This window comes from Aulonocara sp. 'chitande type north' Nkhata Bay, linkage group LG7 (assembly GCF_057382095.1).
Source record: "Aulonocara sp. 'chitande type north' Nkhata Bay isolate Kocher_YH1m ecotype deep benthic linkage group LG7, A_spYH_male_GT1.1, whole genome shotgun sequence".
Lineage (NCBI taxonomy): Eukaryota > Metazoa > Chordata > Actinopteri > Cichliformes > Cichlidae > Aulonocara > Aulonocara sp. 'chitande type north' Nkhata Bay.
Genome location: NC_141350.1, coordinates 62,868,844 through 62,896,048, shown reverse-complemented (window position 1 = coordinate 62,896,048; position 27,205 = coordinate 62,868,844). Strand labels below are relative to the sequence as shown.

Sequence of the window (27,205 nt, the reverse complement as noted above, 5' to 3'; positions counted from 1 at the left end):
GTGGACTCGAGGAGTTCAGAAAACCCTTTTTCATATTTATTTGTAAATTGTTAGATGTTTTTTTTATTCTTGTTTTTTTTTGTTTTGTGTAGTCATTAACAGCAGAGCAAGGAAGCCGAACCAGCAGGTAATCATCACAGTTTGAAATAAAAACAGAATCAGTAGGGCAGATAACACATAGGGACTGCAGAGTTGAATCAAGAGTCAAACAGTGTACAATAGTACATATCAGCTTCAATTTAATGACTCATCCCTGTCAGAATACGGAAATATTCCCTTCCCACCAATCTCAACAAATTTGCAAAATTTGCAGCTTCTTTTATTAGGGACAAACTTCCATCATTCCAGCATTTCAAAGGTGTTAATAAGTGTTGCCTCTGCTGCCATGAGCTCTTTAAATGGAGATGCTTCAGTTCATGTTTGGCTGAGGTTTTGTGGCATGTCAGAACTGCACGGCACTCGGTGGGATGTCAAACATAGATGGGTCAAAGTCCTGCCCTTTGAAAGGTGACCCTTCAGCATCCCATCCCTTCTTCAGCATCTCATGCACTTTCTGCAAAGAAACATGGACACAGATATGTTATGTATGTATCTTTCATGCTAACAAACATCCTCACAATTCACACACAATCTAGGTGCACTACAGCAGTGACTTCCAACTATATTTGTCAGAATAGGTTTTAAGGACTTGACTCAATAACTGAATATCATTTAAGCCGAATTATAAGATAAACGTTTTTATTTTACAGAAATAATATAGATAATATAGATATAGCCTGTGTGTGTGTGTAATGAATAGTTTGTGTTATTTTTTAATTTGCTCCTTACCAATTCGTGACTTTGTGGCTTTCCCTGCAGCTTCTGGTGGTAGTCAAATGTGAGCCTGTCCAGAACAGCATGCTCCTCCTCATCCACTGTTGCCATGGAACGCTCACGGTTAATTTGGTTTATATCAATCTCCTTTTCGCCTTTGAGCACCGCATTCCACCAAACCTCTGATGTCTTGTTCAGTGACAACTGTAATTCAGAGACAGGATGTTCAATTCAAATATGTTAGACAATCTTTGAAAAGCCAACACTGGCTTTTGATAAAATTACTTTTTTGAGAGCAGAACTCATTTTTACACTTATCCTGTTATTCCAAGCACTAGAGAGCATTAACTCTTTCTAAACTAAACATTAAATGAAAACATCTCATTATGCAATGCAGAGTCTCTGTAGAGTCTAGTGTTCCTGTACATGACATTAACTTAATATCCCCACAGGGAAAGAACAATATCTTACACAAAGATAAGCAATTTAATAGTCATTAACATGAACAAAATTTGATTTTTGTCTTCGATCACCACATTATTCATCATCTACAGCCCTTGTCACCTTCGGTGTACAGAAAGGTTGGACTGTAGCTCCTGTTTTACTTTTTATTCATAGAGAATTGAATTTTCCAAATTAAATCGGAGCTTTCAAACTCTGAAATGGAAAAGTCAATCTTTAATTTCTCCATACTACATTAGTGCAATTCCTTCTTCGCCACTCTCGCCTCCTCTCTCCTGGCTTGGCTTCGTGTTTTACAATTGATTTTAAGATTTCGCTGATCAGCTTTGAAGCAAGTTCTGGTTCTGGAACAGCTATGACAGCCTCTTATGAGCCAGTAGTCAGGCCAGTCAAGCCAGTGCCAGTGACCTTCTTTCTTCTTTTTACTACCATAAAACCAGATGTTAGCTCCTGATAGGTGTTAATCCCTCTTGTTAGTTCATATTCTGATAACTCAAATAGCAGAAGGTGCACTCATTGCCACATTTTCTTCAGGAGTGTTCTTGTTGTTATTACAAAAATTAGATAATGCTTATGTGTACTCACAACCACACAGTGTCCAGGTTCCAGACTCCACAGAGAGTTTTCAGTGTTGATCTTGTAAGTGAATTCACCCTCCATCAGTGTCTTGTCTTCGGCTCCATCCCTCACACATACTCTCACGCCACTGGTCTGCAGACTAACACTGACCTGTGGGCCGTGAACACAGTTACAATAAGTAAAGTGTTATAAAAAAGTATTACTGGTGTCTCACATAGTTAAATAGACCTGCATTCACCTGTCTGCCTTTAACAACCGTCTTGGGCACAAACACGCGGACCTCCACATCCATGTAATCCTGAGACCAGCTGTAATTTTCCCTCACTGCCCCATTGTAACTGTCGGGATTGGACTGGAAGTTTTCTTGACGTCTAAAACACAAAATTCAAACACAATTTTTATATAAACGTCTTAAATACTGACACTACATTTTGAAATGCATGAGCCATTTCAGAATCAAATTAGAAATCATTCGTTAGTGCAAAGCCTCATTATTTAAAATGTTTTGAAGCTACCAAAGTTAAGTAAGAACCACTGTTAAGCTGGTGGAAACCCTGCACACCCATACAAAATTTAATTTAATAAATTTAATACAAGTCTGACAAATCCAAAATAGCAATTTTAGTTTTGTTGTCTCCCCGAAAACAAAACAAACAAAAAATAAACACCTTCAAACTATAATTTCACAGGAAGATTCCACCTAAGAGTGAAGCAGAGGCTGAGATCCAGTGTCACTTGTTGTCACTACTTCTACTTCTTTTGAAAGCTGTCTTTCTGTTGATTTCATCAAGATGACCTTAAGGTCGCAATGAACCAGCTTCCAGTCCAAGTATGAAGTGGATGGGATGAAATTTAGCAACTTGAAGTCCAAGGCCACAGCCCTTGACTAGAAAAGGGTAGAGTAGCCCCTACAGGTTGTGTACAAGTTGCTGCCACAAATGGAGGAGTTAAAATATTTTGGAGTCTTGTGGCTACACAGGAAGCTGCGGCTAATGGCTTTCTGCTAGGCCTCAAGTCTAGTACATGTAGTCACTAAACTTTCCAAATACAATAGAGAGTTCACACATGTTTTTTCTGTTTTCCCATCTCACTGTTTTCATACAGTGGGGCAAAAAAGTATTTAGTCAGCCACCGATTGTGCAAGTTCCCCCACCTAAAATGATGACAGAGGTCAGTAATTTGCACCAGAGGTACACTTCAACTGTGAGAGACAGAATGTGAAAAAAAAATCCATGAATCCACATGGTAGGATTTGTAAAGAATTTATTCGTAAATCAGGGTGGAAAATAAGTATTTGGTCAATAACAAAAATACAACTCAATACTTTGTAACATAACCTTTGTTGGCAATAACAGAGGTCAAACGTTTACTATAGGTCTTTACCAGGTTTGCACACACAGTAGCTGGTATTTTGGCCCATTCCTCCATGCAGATCTTCTCGAGAGCAGTGATGTTTTGGGGCTGTCGCCGAGCAACACGGACTTTCAACTCCCGCCACAGATTTTCTATGGGGTTGAGGTCTGGAGACTGGCTAGGCCACTCCAGGACTTTCAAATGCTTCTTACGGAGCCACTCCTTTGTTGCCCGGGCGGTGTGTTTTGGATCATTGTCATGTTGGAAGACCCAGCCTCGTTTCATCTTCAAAGTTCTCACTGATGGAAGGAGGTTTTGGCTCAAAATCTCACGATACATGGCCCCATTCATTCTGTCCTTAACACGGATCAGTCGTCCTGTCCCCTTGGCAGAAAAACAGCCCCATAGCATGATGTTTCCACCCCCATGCTTCACAGTAGGTATGGTGTTCTTGGGATGCAACTCAGTATTCTTCTTCCTCCAAACACGACGAGTTGAGTTTGTACCAAAAAGTTCTACTTTGGTTTCATCTGACCACATGACATTCTCCCAATCCTCTGCTGTATCATCCATGTGCTCTCTGGCAAACTTCAGACGGGCCTGGACATGCACTGGCTTCAGCAGCGGAACACGTCTGGCACTGCGGGAGTTGATTCCCTGCCGTTGTAGTGAGTTACTGATGGTGACCTTTGTTACTTTGGTCCCAGCTCTCTGCAGGTCATTCACCAGGTCCCCCCGTGTGGTTCTGGGATCTTTGCTCACCGTTCTCATGATCATTTCGACCCCACGGGATGAGATCTTGCGTGGAGCCCCAGATCGAGGGAGATTATCAGTGGTCTTGTATGTCTTCCATTTTCTGATGATTGCTCCCACAGTTGATTTTTTCACACCAAGCTGCTTGCCTATTGTAGATTCACTCTTCCCAGTCTGGTGCAGGTCTACAATACTTTTCCTGGTGTCCTTCGAAAGCTCTTTGGTCTTGGCCATGGCGGAGTTTGGAGTCTGACTGTTTGAGGCTGTGGACAGGTGTCTTTTATACAGATGATGAGTTCAAACAGGTGCCATTCATACAGGTAACGAGTGGGGGACAGAAAAGCTTCTTACAGAAGACGTTACAGGTCTGTGAGAGCCAAAGATTTTCCTTGTTTGAGGTGACCAAATACTTATTTTCCACCCTAATTTACGAATAAATTCTTTACAAATCCTACCATGTGAATTCATGGATTTTTTTTTCACATTCTGTCTCTCACAGTTGAAGTGTACCTCTGGTGCAAATTACTGACCTCTGTCATCATTTTAAGTGGGGGAACTTGCACAATCGGTGGCTGACTAAATACTTTTTTGCTCCACTGTATAGTACATCACACAGTTGTCCATTCCATATCCTATACACATCACTTCATCCAATATCGAGGCACGTATTCCTTCTCCTCTGTCTTTTTCAAAATTGCTGACATTTGAGGCACTTTAGTCTGCACATAGCATTGCTCGCACACAGTGCAGAGTGGTTATACATTATATTTCCAGAAATATTCACTTGTCACCCTTCATATGTATGAGTATGATATTGGTCCATCCTTTGCAGCTATAACACAAGATTTAGGAGTGTGTTTATGCACTGTTCTTGAGCTAAACTGAAGGTCACGTAAAGTTTCGAGTTCTGCAGCGATTGACTCCACCTCAGCACACTATGCACCTCAGCATCTGCTGATCCCTGTTCCTGTGATTTTACATGGCCTACCACTTTGTGGCTGAGTTACTGTCATTTCCAATTGCTTCCACTTTGTTATAATATCACTAACAGTTGACAGTGGAATATTTAGTAGGGATGAAAATTCACAACTGGACTTGTTGAAGAGGAGACATCCTATCATGGAACCATGCTGGAATTCACTGAGCTCCTAAATGTTTGTAGAAGCAGTCTGCATGCATAGGTGCTTAACTTTATACACTGGTCGCCATGGAAGCGATTGGAGTACCTGAATTCAATTATTTAGATGGGTGAGTGAATACTTCTGGCAATATAGTACAGCAAAGTACAGCAGAACTAAGTTGGTTAGCAGTGAACATTTTCTGTCTTAGTTTATAAATATAAATATTTTCCATGTTCTCCTTGTTTCTGCCTGGATTCTCTCCAGGTACTCTGGCTTCCTCCCACAGCCCAGAGACAGGGGCAGGGTTAGGTTAACTAGTGATTCTAAATTGCCTTTAGGTGTGAATGTTAGTGCAGTGGTTGTCTGTCTCTCTGCGTTAGCGCTGCAACTAACCTTCACCAAAGTCTGCATCCTGTCACAAAGTCATTTTAAGGCCTAAAATTGACCTTGACAAGTGCATTTACTGAAACACTGTAATGTGCAGAGTAATGTTTATGTTGGACCATATTTAAAACAACAGATGCTTCAAAGGTTAAAAAACGCTAGTAGCTACTCACCCTGCTTTGGATTTCGAGTTGGCTGCAGCTGCCTGATCTCCACAAATTGCTGGACTGCTGCTGCTATCCTGCTGAGAGCAGACGGATGTGCCTGAGGCTGCTGGAGCTGAAACATCCCCAGAACGTGAGGGGGAGTTCTCCATCTGCACCGCCTCTGTACTCTGCTGCTTGGTTTCATCACAAGGCTCAGAGGCAACCTCCAGCTCCTGAACTGCAGGAGGAACATACCTAGTCTCCTCTCTCTTCTTCAGATTGCTCACTGCTCTCTCTCTGTCGTGCTCCGCCAGCTTCTCGAATGACTTATATGTCTGAGGAAAGATTTAAAGGTTATCGCTTATCATCATTTGAGAGGCAGACAACTCTAGATTAGGATATAACCTTCACCAGTCTTAGGACAATAACAAATGTATTGCTATAGGTCTGTGGCTCATATAGACAGCAAGGCTATCACCAAGCACAGGAGTTATTTTGTATTATGTAGGTGTTAATTCATCGACGAATCACTGCAGTGTAAAAAACTCGAGGACCACAAAAGTGTACGTAACATTATAACAGCTTCATTTTTAACCTGTGATTGTAAATAATATGCATGTGCATAAACTGTACACTTAGTCATGTGTGTTGCCAAGGTATTTACATTTAGCAGGTTAAAATGTTGAGAAATTTCACCTTAAGCACCATCTTCTCTGCCACACCTGGAGGGAAACCCATCTTATCATTGGGACTCGACAGCAGGCGATAAAAGTCCGTCTTGCGGTACAAGAACCCAAAATAGACCTGCAGAAAGTCCTGAATGTTCCCAACATGCTGCAGGATCCCCAGAAGAGCATTATCGTACATCTCTGTCATCTCCAGCGGCGACGCCATCGCAGCTTTCAATCTTTATTCCTCTCAACAAGTCTTCAAATGATTCCAGCCAATACTTATCCCACCAAAATAATGACAGTTTGCCAAGAAACAAGTGGGACGAGTAGGATAACGCTACTTAGCAACTACTTTCCTCTTTCCAGAACAATACAAATACTTCCGGTGCAACGTTTTCAAAATAAGTGTGCAGTCTTTGACAAATATCGGATACCGGGTATCAAAACAAACAAAACAAAACCACAAGCTATGGCTATTTGTAGTGTTTTTGTGTATTTATTTATTTTTTTAATACATATAAATTGAAACAATCACGCATTTAGGACCCCCCCCCCTTTTCAGTTCTTGACTTATATTTATGTATTTATTCTTTAATAGCACAGATAGGCTAAGCAACTTTAGACTTACCTTCACTTGTTAGGCGAACCACTGCAGTGTGGACCCACTACAAATAAAGTAAAAGTATAAACGAACACAAATAATCGCAAGAAAAGTGACATATGTTTTCAAATAGGGTATATGGTTTCAAAGAATCTCTTTTTAAATAAAGCACAGTTAATACATAACAGAAACATAATAATAACTATAAAATTACTCAAGTATGCAAGAAAAGTTTTTGTACTAATGCATATTATACACAATAATAATATTAATGTTTAAAGCAAATTAATCATTAATAATTAAAATAACGACTATGGTTAAATTAAAAAAAAACTAAAGAGTACGTATTAGGTAACAAAATTTATATTTTAAAATGCATCTGTTAAAAATAGGAATTTTAACTTGCTTTAAAAACAATTCGTACGAGAACATGTTGTGAGGAAAAACTTTGCAATTAAACTGTAAATTAAACTGTGTGTTTGCATACAATTTTCGTTCAATGTCAATAAAGATTCTGATTCTGATTCTAAAATATCACTCATCTTTAACTTAAAACTTTTATTTTCCCTCTTTCCGGTTGGTTCAGGTTAATAGTTGTCCGGTGGAAACTTGTGGAAACTGCCTGTGGAAAAAACAGTTCCAGTATACAGCTCAAGTTCAGTATAGAAACGTTAATTTTGTTATTTTTACGTGTTATAATTATTACCGAGCTTTCGTAAACCTTCGGCTATTTATACAGTAATAAACAGAGTGACTGCTGTGTTGTAGTTTAGTACCACGAGTTAATTATTTGAATAAAACATGGCGGCGTCCTTGAGCAGCATAGGAAACGTGAGGGTGCTGGTAAGAAAGTCATTTTAAACCGTAACATTTACTTAATTTCCATGAAGTCTTGTTGACCGTGTAGCTATCGGCGTGCACCCATTAATTTAGCGCTACGTTTGGTAAGGCTTTATATATATAAACAATTTTAAGCTAGGGGTTAGCTAACTTGCTCTTGGCTGCCTAGGTTTCTATGATAAATAGCAAAAATTTCAGACATGTAACAAACGTTTGTGTCACTTTGTTACTACTGCGTTGTATGACCACAGAAACCAAACGTGTTTGTTTGTGGCACTACGAACCTGAATTATCAAACATGGAAACATCTATAACAGCCTTTTGCCTTATCAAAATATCTGAAACTGTATTATGAATACTAAGAACGGCAACTAAGATGTCGACAAATACCTTTTAACAACTCGTTACTACACAACTTTAAAACAATTTGCAATAGGAATGATTCACAAGACAGTTTAGACTAGCTGTGATTTAACGATACAACATCTCTGACACTATGTCCAAGACATCTGTGCACTGTGTTGCAGAGATGCATTATATGGACAAAAGTGTTTTGCCACCTGCACATTACACCCACAGGAGCTTCCATGATATCCCACGCTAAATCCATAAGCATTAGTGGGGAGTTGCTCCACCTCTGCAGCAAAATCAGCTTCCTACAAGACTTAGGAGGCTGTCTGTGGAAATAATTGTCCATTTATCAAGAAGAGCATTAATGAGATCAGACACTGATGTTAGACCTGAGGGCCTGAGTGAAAATCTCCATTCCTTGTATTTTCCTTTCTTAACTTGGTTTGAAATATTTTGCGCTACATTATTAAGCAACTGAAACAGCCTCTGCATGTTAACACAGGAAGAAAATAAAATTCGCTGAAACCCACTGTTCACTACAGTCACAGCTTGCTGTCATGATCCAAATATTAATGTTTGTACGGATAATACTCCAAAAAGATGTCTTGATTATAATTATTTGTAGTAATAAGTTATTAGTTTTAATAAGTATTCTTGTTTGTCCAATGCTAGCATGCATGATTGTTTCACAGACTAGCATTAGCAGATGTAATGACTGCCAGAGTGGTCAGTAGGTATTACAATTCAAGCACAATTGCTTCAGACATTTCAGTGTTTTACAAAGCCTTGTCTTGCCCAACACCTCTTCCTGCTAAGTAGGAGTGTTGCATCAGCAAGGACTTCCAGCTTATCTTTGCTAAGTCAAACATGCTGAGCCACATGCTTTGACATCCCCATTGGGAAATAAGGGAGAAGCCAGATGTACCGTTTTGCTTTTGAAATGATTTCTGACCATCAATTCAATATTTACTCACTGGTTTTCACTCTCACCACATTACCTGTTTTGCAGAGCGCCTTAGCTTGGTCCAGCTCATTGTGCAGCTTCTCTGGAAGCAGGGGCCTCCATGTTACTGTGTCGTGCTGCAAGGTAAGCGGCCGTGACCCTCTCAGGGCTGTTGTATCAGCAACACTAACTGTTTAACATAGTGTTTATCTTTTTAACTTTCACAGTATTCTGATACTTTACCGGAGCCACAGTCAGAGTGGTTCAGAGGTCACAACCATTTTAAAAAAAAAAGTAATTTGAGGTTTTTTGTTGCTTTTACAAAGGCTGTTAGGTTGTTATAGATGATTAACTTTCAATGGGTCTGATAGTGTTTTCTCCAAATATACCCAAGATGTGCTCTTTTGTCTTTCTCTTTTACAGAATCGAGCCGCTCGTATCCGAGTAGGGAAAGGAGACAAACCTGTGACCTATGAGCAAGCGCATCATCCTCACCACATTGGCCACCGCAAAGGATGGCTGTCACAGCACACCAGTAAGCATGACTGAGATTGAGAATATGCTCTCGCTAGGCACATTTGATTTTATGCACACTGTCCTCTCACATGTTTGGTCATGAATTAGTTAACTCAGTGATTTTTATGGAAGCAGTCATTGGTGCGGATAGCTCTCAGACAACATACCAATCATCACTGAGTCCAACCAAACTATGCACTTTAGCTTGAATGCTCCTGTGCCACAGACTTAAAGTGTTGTGCACAGGCCATCCACACACTGATACTGGGAAACATTTCCATGTTTTCAAAGTGTGTCCAACACATTTTCCAAGTCGAAACTCATTTTAGCATTTGATTAAATATTTTTATCTGTTCAAGAGAACCACAGCAATCAAGCACCTTCAAAGAGAAAAGCTGGCAAGACCCAGTGCTTCACCCACTGCTGAGGCTCTCCAGTTAGTCTCTCATCCTGCAGTTGGATACAATGGGGAGATCAGCAGTCCTTGTTCTTCTGTGGAGATTTGCTGGAAGCTTGAACTAGAATTTGCAGCAAGTGGAGAACTGATTAGGCTGCGTAGAAGAACGAGAACCACCATCTCTAACTGTTCTCAAACTATGAGGTTTGGGTCTGTCTGACCATGAGATGAGAGACTTGCTGGAGAGACAGCTGATTTTTGACTTATCAAAACTCTTTTTGACTTGATGGTCTATAAAGCAAACCAATGGATGTAGCCGCTGTGACATCACCTGTTGGTTCTACACTGTGCATTTTGAAGCCTCCCTGTTAGTATTTTGCTTGCAGCCCAGTTGGCTTTTTGGAACCAGAATTTATTGTATTAGTCTGTTAATTACCATACACATGCTAAACAACAGAGCAATAAAATAATAGAATTTCACTCATCAAAACTGCAGCACGAACAGGACAGGTCCAGTTCAGTGTCTCAGATTATTGAAGTGAGGCCGAGCACACAGCTTTTATCTGCTGCACGTCAGTGCACTTGTTTCTGTCGGGAACAATTTATAGAGTCATGGTGATTGTGCTCTCCACAGCCAGACAGCAGCAACTAGTGGTTTCATTTTATAATCTTTTTAGACTTCATCAAACGCTGCTCTGTCTTTTGATACTTTTCAGTGTCTCCATATGGTGTTTGCAGTTTATTACAGAAAATGCATAATTTAAGCAAAATTAAGACCTAAAGATAAATATTAAACTTTTCAACTATATCTCTAAACATAATATTAAACATGGTAAAGAAACTTAAAATAAGATTTATGTTGTCTAATGTGACTGTGAGCCTTATTAATAAATATTTTGCTGAAGAGGCAGTGATCTTTTCGTTTGCACATCTTTGTCCATCAGCCGCAGCTAATGTGTAATTCAGTCCAAATTCCTCTTAATCTTTCACGACAGCTCCAGTTTTTTTTCTCTCTTGCTGATAGGTAACCTCAAAGGAGAGGATGGGGCAGCTGAACGCACTGTAGAAGATGTCTTCATTCGGAGGTTCATGTTTGGGACGTTCCACGGGTGCCTGGCCAATGAGATTGTCATCAAAAGGCGTGGCAATTTGCTGAATGTGTGCGCAGTGATGCTACAGAAGTTACCACCACAGAAGTTTTACTTCCTGATTGGCTATACAGAGTCACTGCTGTCACACTTTTACAAATGCCCTGTCAAGTTAGAGATTCAGACCCTGCAGGATAAGATTGTGTACAAGTACCTCTGATTAAACTGTCCGTAACCATTTTCTCTGTAGATAGTAGATGTGCTACCAGTTTCTACCTTTTTGATTTTTGAAAAATGAATGAGCAGATTTCAAATATTTGTTTTATTTATGTCCTCAAAAGGATTTTAAGTTAGGAGAGAGGAGATCACTGTTGTTATAAAATTAGCTGGTGAAACCTGTTGCATTTTCTACAAAATGCTCATCAACTTTTGTTCCTGAAGTTAAATAAATGATCAAAACCTTGAATTCTAAGAGATACTTTATAGTGCTGGTTTGCAAAGGAAATTGACATAACTGCACATATGAGTATTTAAAATGTGAAAATACATCAAACACTGTGTCATCAGCAGATTTACAGACAGGTGACAAAAGAAATACTTGAACCTCTAACCCCTCCCAGAAGAAGATCCAGAGCTCCTGGATGCTGTGTGGCAATTTTGTTGTCGTGATTTGGATTCACCTCTCCTTTTAAAGGAGAGTGTGGATCTGATCACCTTTATCCTATGAAGAAACATTTCTACCCTGAGTGGGTTTTTTTCAGCAATGGAAAAGCCCCCATCCATCCATATCTTTTTAAAGAATGATATTGCATTTTTTGCTTTCTTTTCAAGCTCGTTAGATGAGGTGTGGAGTAGGAGTGACAGAGGGGTTCATAGTCAGGGTGAGATGACAGAGATATCAGGGATGGCTCTGAGTCCCTTCCTGTTTGCAATGCTGAATGACAGGTTGACAGATGAGGTCAGGCAGGAGCCTCTGTGGAATGTGATGTTGGCAGACGATCTGACCTTTTTTTTTTTTTCTTCAGATGATTAAATTATTTTACTTTGCATACAGAAACAAAATTATTTCACAAAAAACAAAAAAATAGGTCAGAGCTCTAGTTTTTTCTCATCTGACCAAAGGATGTGCTTCCAGTATGTATAATATTTCTCAGTTTGTATTTGGCATACTTCCATCTGGCTTCACGATGTCTCCTCTGTGGTGAAGTTTTTCTTGGTCTGCAGCTTCATAGTCCAGTCCTCTGCAGGGTTCTAGTGGTTGTCTTGTTTTAGACTACAGTCTTTAGAAACATGTCTCATTAGTTTTCAATCCAGAGTCTTTAATTGATTCCTCTTCTATTATGATCTCCAAAGCCACATGCTAACACAACACTACCTGAACTTAAATCTCAAAGGTTGATTATCTTGCTAATGGTGTTCCATCTTCACTGTGCAAAAGAAGGCAACGCATCAGAGATGCTTGACTGAGTTGTATAACTCAAATGTGCATTTAAGGTGTAATGTTAAAGTCTTTTTAAAAAGTCCTCTGCAAAACTAAGACATCTTACTATTCATCAGTGATAAAGGAAACCAACATAAGTAAAGGGAGAATAGCCCCAGGTTTCTTTTCAGCTCTGTAGCCAGGCTAAGAAAAGAATCAGAGCTCAGTTATGCCAAATGTCAATCTTGGTGTAAGCACAGGTAACTCTACCTGACACACCTTTGACGAGCTGATCAAAACACTTTGTCAGGTTTTAGGAATTACCTGATAATCTTGGAGGGGAATTAAAGCTGGCCACCTAGGCCAACTATAAAATGTACACTTTTCCCCCCCCCCAAGGAAATTGACTTGAACCCACTACAACGTCACATTAAGAAGGAAACCTACAAAAAAGTGCATTTAAATGTTTCATTTAATTTAATCAGTTTCATCACAGTGCAGATTTGTTCACATTTTAAAGGCACATGCACCACATCAGTGCGAACATATGGCTGACAGGATTAAAGTGTTCATCTTAAACATCACTGTGCAAAAGTTCCCTTAATATATTCCTTGCAATAAGAAAACATATGAAAAATATCAGCATGTGTTCCTGCTACCAATTAAAAAAAGGCTCTTAGTAATAAAGAGTTCAGTTTTTTAAAAGCCGAGTTCCTTCTTCAAATCTGAGGCACAATACTGAAAATAAACTGTTATACTGGATACAGGACATGGTGAACATTTCAGACTTTGTTGTCTTTCATTGAAAGGGTTGCAGAGATAGTTATGAGAGTACAAAGATCTTTTATGGAAACTAAGCTTTTGCCACAAAAAAAAAAAAAAAAGCAAAAAAAAAAAAGCAAAATGAACAAAAACAAAAAAGAATATTGACACAATACATCTCCACATTATACAGTTAGAAGCAGCTTTTGGTTTGGTCAGATTAGCATAACCATGTGTAAACCTACTTACATGCAGTTGCTTAAATTTTCTGTGCTGGCTAACTAATAATTGGTGGTATGTTTATACTGAATGAAAAAAAAAAAAGTTAAGTCATATTAATCCCTTCATCCAACTCATGGAAAGCATTTAAATGAAACCCTAGAATGTTAAACCAACTCTTCAAAGACGATGATGATGAGTCACAGTTTCAGTGTAGCAGTAAACCTTTCTCTTAACTGCTCACAATCAAAGTAAGAAGAAGAATCAAACATTTTGTGTTTCCGAGAATGGTGAAATGTTCAGAAGACACTGACTATGCCTGAAAATTGCAGTTTATACACAAACACATGACAGCATGGGGAAAGCAGGTTATCTTAGAGGTGCTTTACGCAAGTATTTTATATGGGAATTTCAGACACTGCTAAGCAGCTAACTCTTTCCCATCTAACGTTTTTCAAATTGAAGACTGGCCACTGAGTCCCTCCAAAACCTGGACTTAGTCCTTGCACTCTGCAGTCTTGGTGAGCCTGGCATAGCAGTAGATGAGCCAGTTCTCCACCAGCTGCCAATTTTGGTAAGGATGTTCCTCCAACTTCCAACAGATCACCAAGAGTGCAGAATAAGGTCTACCATTTCACTGCAGAGACTTGATGGAGAGGTAGAGGAATGCCATAACACTGAGCTTACATGTAGCACCTTTGAAAAACAAAAGTAAACTTACAAGAGAAGCTAGACGAGTGTGGCTCAGAAAGACGGCAGAAATTTTGACTCGTAAAAGGAAAAGTACACTGATAATACACCAACTGTGAACCCTTTTCCAGTACTGATGTTTAATCCAACATTTTGACCGATATCTGATAACGATTGGGTAAGGTTTACTTTGTTGTCTTTTTTCTTGCTTTTATCGACATCATATAAAAAAAATTGACAAGTCTTTTAGATTTTTAAATGTTTGAACATTTAGTGCAAATGCGTGCACACGCTGATAACAATCAACAAGGTCGATACTGGCTGATATCAGTGTTTACCAGATATGTCAATCCATCTCTATTTACTGGTAGATAGTACGAAATGTTGATTGCGTTATCATTGCACGCAGGCAAGCTGTCTTCCCCCAAATACAGGCTAAGCTAACCAAACTTCTAGTGGTGGCTTCATATATATCTGTATATATAAACAAGTTGCATAATTTGTGTCCCTGTCATCAAAAGAGCAAATTTCCAAAGAAAGTAATGACTCTGGGCCCCTGAAACTGACACAGTTAAGTGGAATACAGCCACCAGTCACTTTATTTGTCAACCATGTTTTTTTTTTTCCTGTCAGAATCTCATCTCATATATGTAAAAATTTGGACAGACTGATCCCACCCTCCTTTCAGACTTTGGTGTGGTCATCGTTTGGCAGCTTCTTTGGCGGTCTTATTTTTGCTTGTAATCCCGGCAGCTGTCACTCACGCAGGACTGGAGCTTTATGAGCCGCTGGTTCATGATCTGCAGGATGGAGGGATCCACCTTCTTCACGATGTTCTCCAGCTGATGCGGGTCCGACGTCAGGTTATAGACTTCTACATACGACTTGGGGGGTAAAAAAAACAAAACAAAACACTGAGAAGCTTCACATCTACTTTCACTAAAATGTGTCCAAAAAACAAAACCCCCACACAAAAAAGTCCCGGGAGTACCTCACTGTCTGCAAATTCACAGTACTGCATGTTCATTTTGCTGTCCAGAGTTCTGACACAGGCGTACGTGTTGTTGTAGGCGTCTTCACAAACACAGTCTGGGAAACATTGCTAAAGACAGTGAAAAATGTTACAGTGAAGGTTTCTTGGGAACAGAGCAACAAACTTTCAGAATCGGCAGGAGCAATATGTTTTGTGGCAACATGAACCCTATTTTTAGGCTTTAGTCCACAGTTGTTTCCAATTAGGAAAATTGCCATCTATTCTGAATTTGCTATTAAAAGGCACTTATTGGAAATTTCCTTACAAATTTGCACCATTAACTCAAGCCATTAATAGAATCTGAACAATTAACTGACTTCAGTTACTGTGTACTGACATCATGAAGCTCAATAGAGCCAGGCTATAGTTTAGTTTCTATTATAAGTCAAGTAGTGAGTAGCATCCAGTCTTCCCTCAGTGCATTATCAAAAAAGCAAAGAGGAAAACAGTGGAAAGGCTGAGAAAATACTTCTACTGTATTCAGCTCCCTTTTTTGGTATCATAATACTTTGACACTGAAGAGAAAAAAGGAATTATTTTAAATAACTTTTTTTCCCCCTTTTTCAATCAGAGATTATAATATTACTGGAAACTGGAAGCATGTTACATTCAGTGGTGACCAGAATAGGAAGCCTGCTTTTGTAGGTACTCACAGATACTCCTGGACCTAATTTAGGGCAAGTAGGGTCTGACGTTGGCTGTCCTTCTCCAGTGTACTCAACAAGGAAGTATGGTCGTGCAGTGCCATTACGCAATGAAGGAGCCTAAGATAAAATTTGGGTTAAGATTTAGCATGAGGGAAAAATAAGTGAGAGTCAATGTAAAGAAGCAGCTGACCATCTGAGCGAGGAAAGACTGCCCGTCCACATTCACAGACGACAGATTGACTCCAGCTATGTCCAGTATGGTGGGAGCCAGGTCTATATTCAGTACTGGAGCCTGGAAGAAAAAAAGACATGAGGGGGGGGAAAAAAAAGGTAAAAAACAAAAAACAGTTCCAGAGACATTAATATGCTTTTAAGCAGCTGGAGTGTGTGTTTTAGTGGAGTATTGTTCTGACCTGCAGCACCTGCTTGGCTTTTATGCCAGGACCGCGGACCATTAGCGGAATCCTGATGTCAAATTCATAGAGCTGCCTCTTATCAATGGGCAGCGAGAACTGACCTGGAACAGCAAGTACAGCTGATTACACCTAGATCTAATCAATCACTAGGCAGCAACTCAAGGCATCAGAATGAGGATGAAAGGTGATTTCTGTGACTTTGAACGTGGCATGGTTGTTGGTGACAGATGGACTGGTCTGAGTATTTGAGATACTGCTGATCTACACGAAGCTCAATCATCTCAAACTGGTTTACAGACAATGGGTTCAGTGTATTCAGATGCCCTCCATTCGCCACATAATTGAGTGCCTTTGGGATGTGGTGGAATAGAGGATTTGCATTGTGAATGAAAATCTGCAGCAATTGTATGATACAATCGTGTCAGTATGGAGCAAACTGTGAGAAATGTTTCCAGCATCTCGTTGAATCTAGGCCATAAATAATTAGGGCAGTACTGCAGTTAAAAGGGGTTTCAATGCAAAGAAAGGTGTACACAGTAAACTGGCAGGTGACTGTGCAAATACCTATAAGCTCTCAGGTCAGACTGGGGAACACAAATGTAACCTGTAACAAACAATTTACCCGCTATTGCTTTTAAAACAACATCAGATGGTTTAAAATAATTATTTCATTCAGTTGGGTGATTATTTGTTGCTGTCATTACTGTTTATTTACAGGTTTTTGTAGTTTTTGCACATTTTTATTACTGAACTAATCCCATACAGACAGGTCAGTCATTGGTCAATATGGGTTTATTATATTTATCATTCATATAAGACAAACCAATCTGAAGATTTTTTCTTTTTTAAACATAAAAGATACAGAAATGTTGCAATTACATATGTTCAGCAGAGTGCCTCAGATTCTGGTTTTTTTGTTTTTTTTTTAACACAAATCTCTCAGCATTATTAGAAGCGCATGTACATGACAATGATCTGGAGTCGGATGGTGTCTTTACAGTAAGAGATTTATTTTTCCTGTACTGGCTTCTCTTTATTGACTCCCCGTTATATCCAGACTCAATTTTAAAATCCTTCTCCTCACATACAAGATGTTGAATAATCAGGGCCCATCTTAAAGACCTCATAGTACCATATCACCTCAATAGAGCACTTCACTCTCAGACTGCTGGTTTTCGTGGTTCCTATCATTTTTTTTTTTAAAAGTAGAACGGAGACAGAGCCTCAGTTTTCGTGCCTCTCTCCAGTGGAATCAGCTCCCACCTTGGATTTAGGAAACACACACCCTCTTTAAGAGGGAGAGGGACTTTTGATAAAGCATTTAGTTAGGGATGGATCAGTTGACCTGAATTTTCCCTCATTTCTTCTTAACTCACTATATTTTAATACATCACTCTGCACTTAGTCATCAATTACTATTAATCTCTGGTTTACTTCCACAGTGTGTCTTTTATCCCTGTCTCACTCCCCTTACCCCCAACTGGTTGTGGTAGATGGATGCCCCTCCCTAAGCCTGGTTCTGCCTGAAGTTTTTTCCTGAGTTCTTCCTTTGCCAACATTGCCAACAGGGTGTTGTTCTTTTGTTCTGGTTTTCTCTGTATTATTGTAGGACCTTCACCCAGCAATCACTTTGAAGTGACTGCTGTTGTAATTTGGGGCTATATCAATAGACTGAATTGAATTAAATTGAATTATTTTCTATTACCCATGGTATTTCTTGAAGAAAACAAACCATAAAAAAGGACCTAAAAGTAACTTAAAATGTTTTGGTGACTTGCATTTATGCAATGCAGCCAGGGGGCTAAAAATTAAAAATTAAACTGTCTTCTGTAACCCAGCAGTATAAATCCAGCTCAAGATGACACAGACAGAAGGTACAGAGCATGAACTAATCGAAGATTAAATGGAGGAGTTTATCAAAAACAGACCTGTGTGGTAGCCGTTATCTGAAGTGTAGAAGATGTAGGTGTTGTTTAGCTCCTTTATACTGTCAAGTTTCTTCACTAGCTTCTCCACCATGTCATCCACAGATAACAGGGTCTGCCACCTGCCAGAGACATCAGAAGTTTTTGGATGTACATGCTAGGTGGAGAAATATTTGGATGTTGATATGATTTTCATAATTTTGGATCTATACACAAACAAAATGGATTTTAAAGAAATCAATAAAGATGCAGTTAAAGTGCAGACATAGGCTTTAATATGTCAGACTGAACACAAATACTGATTTTACCACTGAGGAACTGCAGATAACTGCAATTACTCCTATGATTCAGGGATTTTGTTTTCTAAATTGTTTAGACTGGTTTAATATCTCCAGTTGTTTGCAAGTGTGGAATTTTGCTTTCCTGAACCCATTGGAACAAATTTTATTCATAACTTTTAGTCATTTGCAATTTTTTTTCAAGCAATTAAAATTAATTGTTTATTTGTTATGTAATTTCAGACCAAAAAGGACCAAACAATGAGTACCCATTCTAATTTCTTCTATTTTACTTCAGTTTCAAGAAAGGCTTTGTCCTTCCTAAGTCAATTTCTAATATTTCTTATCTATGGGGAAAAAAAAAAAAAAAAAAAAAGCTCTGGTGTTGACCTCAACAACCCCAATGAAGACAAATAGGGAGGATGATCACAGGATCCTTTCCATATTTTTAAAAATACAATACCATAAAATTCAAAAGCATCATGCAGAAAACTCTGAGGTAGTTGAATAAATAATTGATTAAAAAAAAAAAAAAAAAAAAAAAAAAGAACTTTGTAAATCAGAGGATGCAGCAAAGAGTGATTTCCAGAATTCTAACAGCTAAAATATATTAATGCTTTATCCCTGCTGGCTCATGAGGTTAAAACTACAATTCGATTCAATTCTGTGTCAAATTACAACAACGCTTGCCTCAAGGTGCTTTATATTGTAAGGTACAGACTCTACAATAATGCAAAGGAAACAGAGAGAAAACCCTAACAATCAGATGATCCTCTATGAACAAGCACTTTGGCAACAGTGGAAAGGAAAAACTCCCTTTTAACAGGAAGAAACCTCTGGCAGAACAAGGCTGCGGTGAGGGGAGGAGGAAGACAGAAGAAAATAAACAAAAACAAAACTAGTTTTACCATTTTTTTTTTACATTTTCTTGTTTGACAGTGGTGACACTATTCTGACTTTGTCTTCTACGAACTATGCGCTTTCATGCAAAAAGAGACGTACGCTTAACAATTGTACCTTTTCCTGTATGCATTATCCAGGAAAGTGATTGAGCTGTTTGGCATCGGATTAGGAGGTTGGCGCAGCAGCCAGTGTTTATCCTAAAGCATTCACAAAAATAAAAGATTCATTAGAAACAAAATTAAAAACCACCGTCATCATCAACTTTATTTATAAAGCACTTTAAAACAACCACAGCTGACACAAAGTGCTGTACATTGGAACTGTAAAATAAAATTACATGAGATATAAATAAAACACAAATAAAAGAAGAGTGAAATCATATATTAAATAACTACTTCAATTAAAAGAGAAACTAAGTCTCACTGAGTTTAAAAGCCAAGGAATAAAAGTGGGTTTTAAGACGTGATTTAAAAGTGGACAGTGAAGGGGCCTCTCTAACATGCATGGGCAAATTATTCCATAATTTTGGAGCCACAATAGAGAAGGCCCCGTCCCCTCTGAGCTTCCTCCTGGATCTCGGTACCTCCAGGAGCAGCTGGTCAGCTGACCTGAGAGACCGACAGGGTATGTGGGGATGAAGAAGCTCAGAGAGGTAAGGCGGGGCAAGACTGTGAAGGCATTTAAAAACAAACATAAGAATTTTAAAATTAACTCTAAAAGACACAGGCAGCCAGTGCAGAGAGGCCAGCACGGGGGTTATATGCTCTCTTTTTCGAGTTCCTGTTAGGAGTCGTGCAGCCGCATTTTGAACCAGCTGCAGACGTGAGAGCAACGACTGACTGACCCCCACATAAAGTGAGTTACAGTAGTCCAGGCGGGAAGAAATAAAAGCATGGATCACTGTTTCAAGGTGCTGCCTCGAAAAAAAAGATTTTACTCTTGCCAGTCGCCTTAAATGATTAAAACTGGACTTCACCAGACACATAGCATAACATTCTTGAAAAGGCATACCTTCCCTGGCTTGTTAAAGCTGCCATCTCGAGGGGCCTGGACATCCTTGAACTCTTTCTGGTACTGAGGCGCTGCAGTCCAGGGGGAGTGACAAGCTGGAGGGGACAGCATCAGGAAGAACGGATGTTGAGGGCTCCTGTCATCCAGGAAGTGAAGAGACCGGTTCAGCTGGATTGACAAACAGGCACAGACTTATTACATGACTGCTGCAAAACTTACATTTCTTTAAAAGCTTAGCTTAGGCAAAAACAAGCAGACTTGTGAAGAAATGAACACCAACTGTATAAATGTATGATGTAAGCTACAAAAGTGCCATCTGAAAGTCATTATCACCCAGGGATGTAAAAATACAGTTGGTCAAAAGCCACAGTGGACCGTTCTAGGCTGTTACTCTCTTTTTCCCCAATTTGAAATGTAATTTTGATTTTAGTTTTTGGTTTTTGCCATCTAAGTTTAAGATTTATAGATCAGTTAGTATGAGAGCCCATATATACACATAAACTACTGCTTTCTTTGGCCAGTGGGACAGCAGCTGCACAACAGAACCAACTTCGAGTCAAAATGAAAGTGAAATATTAACCAGCAAGGGTTTGCAAAAATTCAAATGACTCTAAGGGTGCAAATTACTTATTTTGTTAACCATATAAAATATGGACAAACTGTAAAATTCAAGGATAACAGTCAATTTCAATGACATCTTTTCCTGTTAATTAAGTTTCATTTACGTTTTCCCTTTTGTGTCATAAAAGAAAACTGTTTTCAAGACTTCCATCTCATCATCTTTAAACAGAAGCACAAAACTGATGTAACACATCAACAAAAGCTGAATGTCAAATATCACTCACATGTCAGCTTACTAGCCAGTGGGGCAGCGGTGGTTAGCAAGGCTAAAAAAATGCTCCCTCCCTGTTTTACAGAATAGAATTTTATAAAGAAAAAAAAAGACACCAAGCCTATCTATGTGGGAGTATTTTTATAATAAGAGCTATTTATGTTCGGTCACAGACATGAAACTTGATTGGAAAACAGAAGTTCTCATGCTGAATCTCAGCTTTTCCCTGTTGTGTGGATGAATGTGTCAGCAAATCACTGACATTTCGAACCTGCCTTGATGGCTTACAGACATTAAAACTAGGACTACTATCATCTTTCTTCATGAAATGAAGCCACACCTTGGACCAATTCTTTCTCTCCACCGTTATTCTTTGTTGCAAGCAATCATGACAACAGCACATGTGACAAAGATCATTCAGCTCTCATAAACTAAATTTAGAGTAAGATAAACAAATTCTTTGAGTCACCTGATAAGCAGCAAGTGCGTGAAATTTAAACCTTAAATATAAACACAAAGAAACCAAACATTTTCACCAAAACTTGAATGTAATGTAATGCGTCCCACAGAAACTAAATAGCCCTTTCTAATATTAGCTTCTTTCTTGCAACCCTTTTATCGCCAGCTACTGCATTAGCTGATGATTAACCTGTCACAATGCTGACTGGCAGAAAAACACCACATTTTGTGTTTCTATGCCAGCAGCTGACTGACTGCAGAGGTGAACAACCATACCCTCTTTTGTAAATTCACCCTCAAATGTCCCAAAACACACAATATTTCCCACATACTGTTACTGCCACATTTCCACAGTGTGGCAGTAATAAATAGAAAGCATATCCATGTGCATGCACAAGCATGTGTGTTCACCATATAATAAATAAAATAAAAAAAAACCCACACAGGCACCAGCCACCAATGACTTCAACAAACCGCACAGAGGCATACCTGCTCATTTTTGCAAAGTATCAGTAATAAAATATTAGAATTTCAGCCACCAAAACGTCTTGGATAGTCTTTACCAGACAGCAGTTCATATTATTTTCAGATAATTTAATTAAAAATGAGGTCCAGTTTAGTGACATGAATCAGTATATGTGAAGCTGAGCTGATGGCTGGCAGCTATAGCCAACAAGTTGTTAAAGCAACCATGACCCTACTGCCAATACTTAGAAGTTCCACCAAAATTCACCACCATATAATTGTTGTAAAGTAGGGAGCTATCCACACTTCCTTAAACTATTCCATAAGTACATTATGACACTAATTAAAATGCAATCAGCTTCATGTTCAGCACAGCAAAGCCAGCTGAAGTATGAGGCAACAGATTCAATTCAATTCAATTTTATTTATATAGCGCCAAATCACAACAAAAGTCGCCTCAAGGCGAGATCAAGGCAGATCTCAGTCTGCTCCATGTCCTCCAGCTCAAAGATAATCTCTGGACAAAACAAGGTCTCCAATGACAAGAGACTCAAGACGGCTGAATGATATCAAGTAATATCACACATGATGTCAAGGACAGCACCTAGCTGGAAAGCATTGAATGCTCAAAATAAGAGTCAGGTAAATCAACCACCAAAGATAAATGAACCACATAAACCACGTAATGAACTCCCTCCACTTCAAATCTGAGGGTCTGATTACTACTCACTATGAGGTCTGTGAGGTAGTCGTCCTCGTAACTGTCACCGTGCTTTTCTTCTTTCCCATTGATTGACAGAGTGTAGTTGTAGTACTGAGAGTTTCCCACCTGTAAGTGCAGCAAAAGGTGTCATGACAGAAGTACTTAGGAGAAATTGTGCATGTACATGTTACTTGTGACTCACCAGTGCATGCCACTGGTCCCAGCCAGGTGGAATATGGCCAACACTTCCTGCTGCTTTGCTACCATACTGAAAGTAGAAGGTACAGTTAGCTCAGTCGGCTTCAAGAGAAATGATGTAACAAGCATCTTCAGGGCTTCATACTGACAGTCCTGCAGAATACTGTTTTGTAATGAGTCAGCGATCACTGCTGAGTCACCTTGTGGGACGTGTGTATCTCCATTAGCTGTATCTGCTGACTGTGATATGTCACAGTCTCTGCCAAATACGTGAGTGAATAAAATGAAAACACAACACAAACACTGTTGGGCTCCCAACAATATTTCAACATTTAGAACAGAAAAAAATCAGTCATAAGCACGGTGTATTCATTGTACTGCCTGTGTGTTTTGAAGTTTGGAAGCATTTGGACGTGTATAATGCTTATAAAAGTATATACATGTACAAACCTGGTTAAGATATTTCCCAGAAAAGAATGTCTGGTATTTCAGTTTGTTGAGGTAGGTGGGGAAGGCCTCTGCCTCGGGGCCTTTCTGCCACTGAAGGCTGGAGCAGTTCCCGTTGAGGGAGTTGTTTCTCACCTCGTGATTGTGAGGGTATCGACCTGTCAAAATACTGCTCCTGCTGGGGCAGCACAGTGGCGTGACTGTGAACTTCGCAGGAGGAAGAAGTGAGAACAGGGAGAAAGGGGGAGGGAGAGAAGCGTGACAGCAGAAAGGAGGATATGAGACTCATTTATTGTGTAATCACTGGTGCAAACAGTGCTTCAAGAACATTTGAGTTTTGCTTTCATACACACATCTTGTGCCATATCTTTGATTATTGTCTTGCAATGTATGTGGTTTTGCAGATTTGATGTATCTGATTCATTATTATCATAATATCTTCGTTACCATGGGCAACATATCAGAATATTATATATTGTATTTGTCTGTGATTCCCACCAATTGCTCTGACACTTCAAGAAAAGAATTTTTCTTTCTTAGTCAAACTGCTCACATCTGAAAAATGACAGGATTCCCCAAGTAGACACTTGTAAAAGGAAGTCATAATAAGTACGTTTGGGAACCAGTGGTTTAATTTTCACCAACATATATTGTTTCATAAACTTGTAATGTGATTTATTGTGTGACACTTCAATCTACAAGTAATTACAACTGTCGGAAAATATAACGTAATAAAATAAATGTCTCCCTGTGAAATGTAGTCTAGTAAAAGTATATGTACTGCATAAGATACTCACAGAATTCACAAATGTTGCTCCTTCGTCTCCTATATAGGCTTTTGCCTTCTTCATTGGTGTCTGTGCAATAGAAACAGACAAAGTGACTCACACCATAATGACAGTACTGGAGAAGTAATAGATGCTACAAGCACAAACTCAAAACATTATGACAGTATTAGCTATTGTCGAAACATCTACTAGAAAGGCACATAAAGTAATCTCTTTTAGCTAAACACTTGATCAGCTGACCATTTTTCTGTGAATGGATCTTTGTGGATTATTCAAATATCTGGTGGTTCCAAACATCTGGTAAAGAATTTCACAGGACCTAATAAGAACAGGTACCAGCTTTTGAAAATACATTAAGTGCATTCCAGATTTCTCCTTTTTAAAAAAAAAATGCTTTCAATTCTGAGCAAAATATTGCAAACATAAATGTGCTTATACTGGAGAGACCTTTAAGGTTGCACGTCACTTATAAGCAAAAATACACACAGGAACAGATGTAGGACTTGAAACAGGAATAGAGTTAACTGAGCAATTGTTTCAGAACCCATCTGCTTTCCAAGCATGTTAGAAGCTGAACTTAACATTTAGGTTAAAAACACTTGTCGTAACTTCCAGAGTTTCAAATAGATTAATTCCAAAACCAAGTAGGTCCTAACAAAATTTCATAAAAAAAATGCTATTATTTCATGTAGAAAACATCCGCATGTTGTGTAGAATAGATATCAACTGAAGGTCCTAGGCCCTCGGGCCTGGCTGTAGTTTCGTGTAATACAAACTTGTACCACAAGATACTGTAGCCATAATTTAACGCTGCAACTCATAAAAACACGTTGTTTTTTCCAATGACGCCTGACAAATGAAAAAAAAAAAAAAAGCATGAAGAGCGTGGGTGGCACACTCGTGCACTGTCGCCTCACACCAGCCCAGCAAGCACCTTTGATGAAACTTTTAGTTAACACATATGTACAAACTAATCACAAAAATGACCTTTAAGTTCAGTCTCAGATCAATACCGTGACCGCACATTTGTATCTTTAATAAATTCGCATATATTGCATTTTTAATTGTTAGTTTTATTTGCTCAATTTTATTATTTTTTATATATCCAGCCTGTCTTTCTCAAAAGTCATAAACTTCCCACAATTCTTGTAATTCTTTCATCATCTGACAGTTCAGCTATTCAACTAACTGATTAACAGGTTCAAAGCACCGAGGAGGTTAAATCTGAGAGCTAGCCCGCAAAACAGAAAGAAAATAGAGCGTGTGTTTGTCTAAACTCAGTATCAGGTGACCATAAACAGGACGTTTCAAACAGTATGAGCACTGCATGACCTCACTACAGAAACTGTCAAGTCTCTGAGGAACCGACACGAATGACAGGCTGTATATTTCTAGAGTGAATTCACTCACCATCCCACCTATCTGAACATCCTGGTCGTCGACAAGCACGAGGATAATGTTGCTCGGTTTGTCGCTTTCTGCACACCTGACGCCGCAGGTGAGCAGCGCAGACAGCAGCGTGACCAGGGACAAGGCAGCGGAGTGTCCGCCTCCTCTCTGTGGGCTTCTGGTCGCACCAGCTCTGATCCTCAGGTCTGCCATTGAGACACCACAGCGCCGGGCCTGGTGCTACACGAAGCCACCGCTGCCGTTCAGCAGCTTTCCTTTCCTGCACAGGGGAGGCTTGCTGGAAAATGAGCGTGATCCGGCTGGACCGGACACACTGGTAGTTTTAAAGTTTGAGGAAGTGGATTAAGAGTCTGCGATCATATGATCACACTGAGTGGGAGGAGAGAGGACTGAGAACACCGTGTACAGCACGGCTTCAGAGTGCTTTTATTACTTTAGTTTGCATTTATTTAAGTTTAATAGTGACATTAAGTCACCAAGCATAACAAAACCAATCCTGAAATATTACGAGATAAAATATCCTTTACTAATCCCGCATCTTGAAAATATTTTGATGCTAACATGTTTGCACCGTTAAGCTATTTAAGTATTAAGGATTTCTATTCAAAAATCTAAATTATTTTTATTATCTTTGCCATGGCAGGGACGCCATCTCCCTTAAACAAAACAGCAGAGTGATCCATGTTTAGCAGACATAACAACAGGATGAGGATCCAGGTGTGCAACTGGCCTCCCTCCTGAACTTTTTTAGGTGGATTATGAAACTAAAACATACAACAAAGACAGTCCAGAAATATGAATAAAATGAGTGCTATGCTTTCAGAACTAACAGCTAACAGTTGTAACAACTAACCTAAACCTAAACACTGGTATTCGTATCTATGTGCAAAATCACGCTGTCACATTAAAATCCCATAAAATGGTGACATGATCAAATAAACTCATATAGTAACTCAATCTACGTTCCTCTGTTTTTGGTTTTTGTTTTTTTACTTATGAAAAGAGATTTCTCTACTGATTGCTCTATGTATCTAATCAATCAAATCTTTGCGCTTCCTTTTGCTGTAGCCTGAGCTACAACTGATAAACGAAATGATTCAGCAGCTAATTGTAGTTTTTATTTCTTTTGGTTGGTTTTACTTTTTTGTTTTCACACTGGATTGAGCAAATACAACAATAGTATCACAAAATAATAAAAAAAAATATCAGTAGATATAGTTTAATCCAAATAAAACACAATTCTGAAGTTTGTAGAAGGTACTAGAGGGAAGGGAGAAAATAATATTGATAAATTGATGCATGTTTTTCATTTTCGAGACTTAGGCCACTCTATCTCAAATAATCAAATAAGTCTTTTAGAGCATTTTCAGTTAAACCTTCTCTAATTTCATACGAACTATATAAATGTACGTTATTTTGAAGTATTGTGAAATTTAAATGAACTGTGAAAATTCATTTAATAGAGAAATTCAACCCACTATTTTGTTACTGCAATTTTTTTTATTAGTGTGTGCTCAATTATGGGACAGGACTGCTTGATTTATTTATTTATTTTCATATTCTGACTAGCCAGTATATGTC

At 38.9% G+C, this 27,205-nt stretch overlaps 3 protein-coding genes across 3 annotated transcripts; 1 reads left to right on the top strand and 2 right to left on the bottom strand.

Annotated features, from left to right (window-relative positions):
- Positions 1–6,662, bottom strand: nudcd3 (NudC domain containing 3). The gene is made up of 6 exons (XM_086301867.1): positions 6,308–6,662; positions 5,639–5,946; positions 2,093–2,225; positions 1,861–2,004; positions 829–1,017; positions 1–553 (listed from the first exon to the last, which is right to left on the bottom strand). The coding sequence occupies exons 1-6, from the start codon at positions 6,503–6,505 to the stop codon at positions 443–445; spliced, it is 1,083 nt and encodes a 360-aa protein (XP_086157993.1). The 5' UTR covers positions 6,506–6,662; the 3' UTR covers positions 1–442.
- An 817-nt stretch (positions 6,663–7,479) lies between these two features.
- On the top strand, positions 7,480–15,021 carry mrps24 (mitochondrial ribosomal protein S24). The gene is made up of 4 exons (XM_086301866.1): positions 7,480–7,726; positions 9,084–9,161; positions 9,441–9,552; positions 10,955–15,021. The coding sequence occupies exons 1-4, from the start codon at positions 7,685–7,687 to the stop codon at positions 11,236–11,238; spliced, it is 516 nt and encodes a 171-aa protein (XP_086157992.1). The 5' UTR covers positions 7,480–7,684; the 3' UTR covers positions 11,239–15,021.
- On the bottom strand, positions 12,893–25,974 carry gnsb (glucosamine (N-acetyl)-6-sulfatase (Sanfilippo disease IIID), b). The gene is made up of 13 exons (XM_086301865.1): positions 25,625–25,974; positions 24,224–24,283; positions 23,430–23,633; positions 22,984–23,049; positions 22,809–22,907; positions 20,323–20,490; positions 19,426–19,508; positions 18,134–18,252; positions 16,203–16,306; positions 15,980–16,081; positions 15,796–15,906; positions 15,101–15,211; positions 12,893–14,993 (listed from the first exon to the last, which is right to left on the bottom strand). The coding sequence occupies exons 1-13, from the start codon at positions 25,814–25,816 to the stop codon at positions 14,838–14,840; spliced, it is 1,575 nt and encodes a 524-aa protein (XP_086157991.1). The 5' UTR covers positions 25,817–25,974; the 3' UTR covers positions 12,893–14,837.
- Between the last annotated feature and the right edge of the window lie 1,231 nt (positions 25,975–27,205).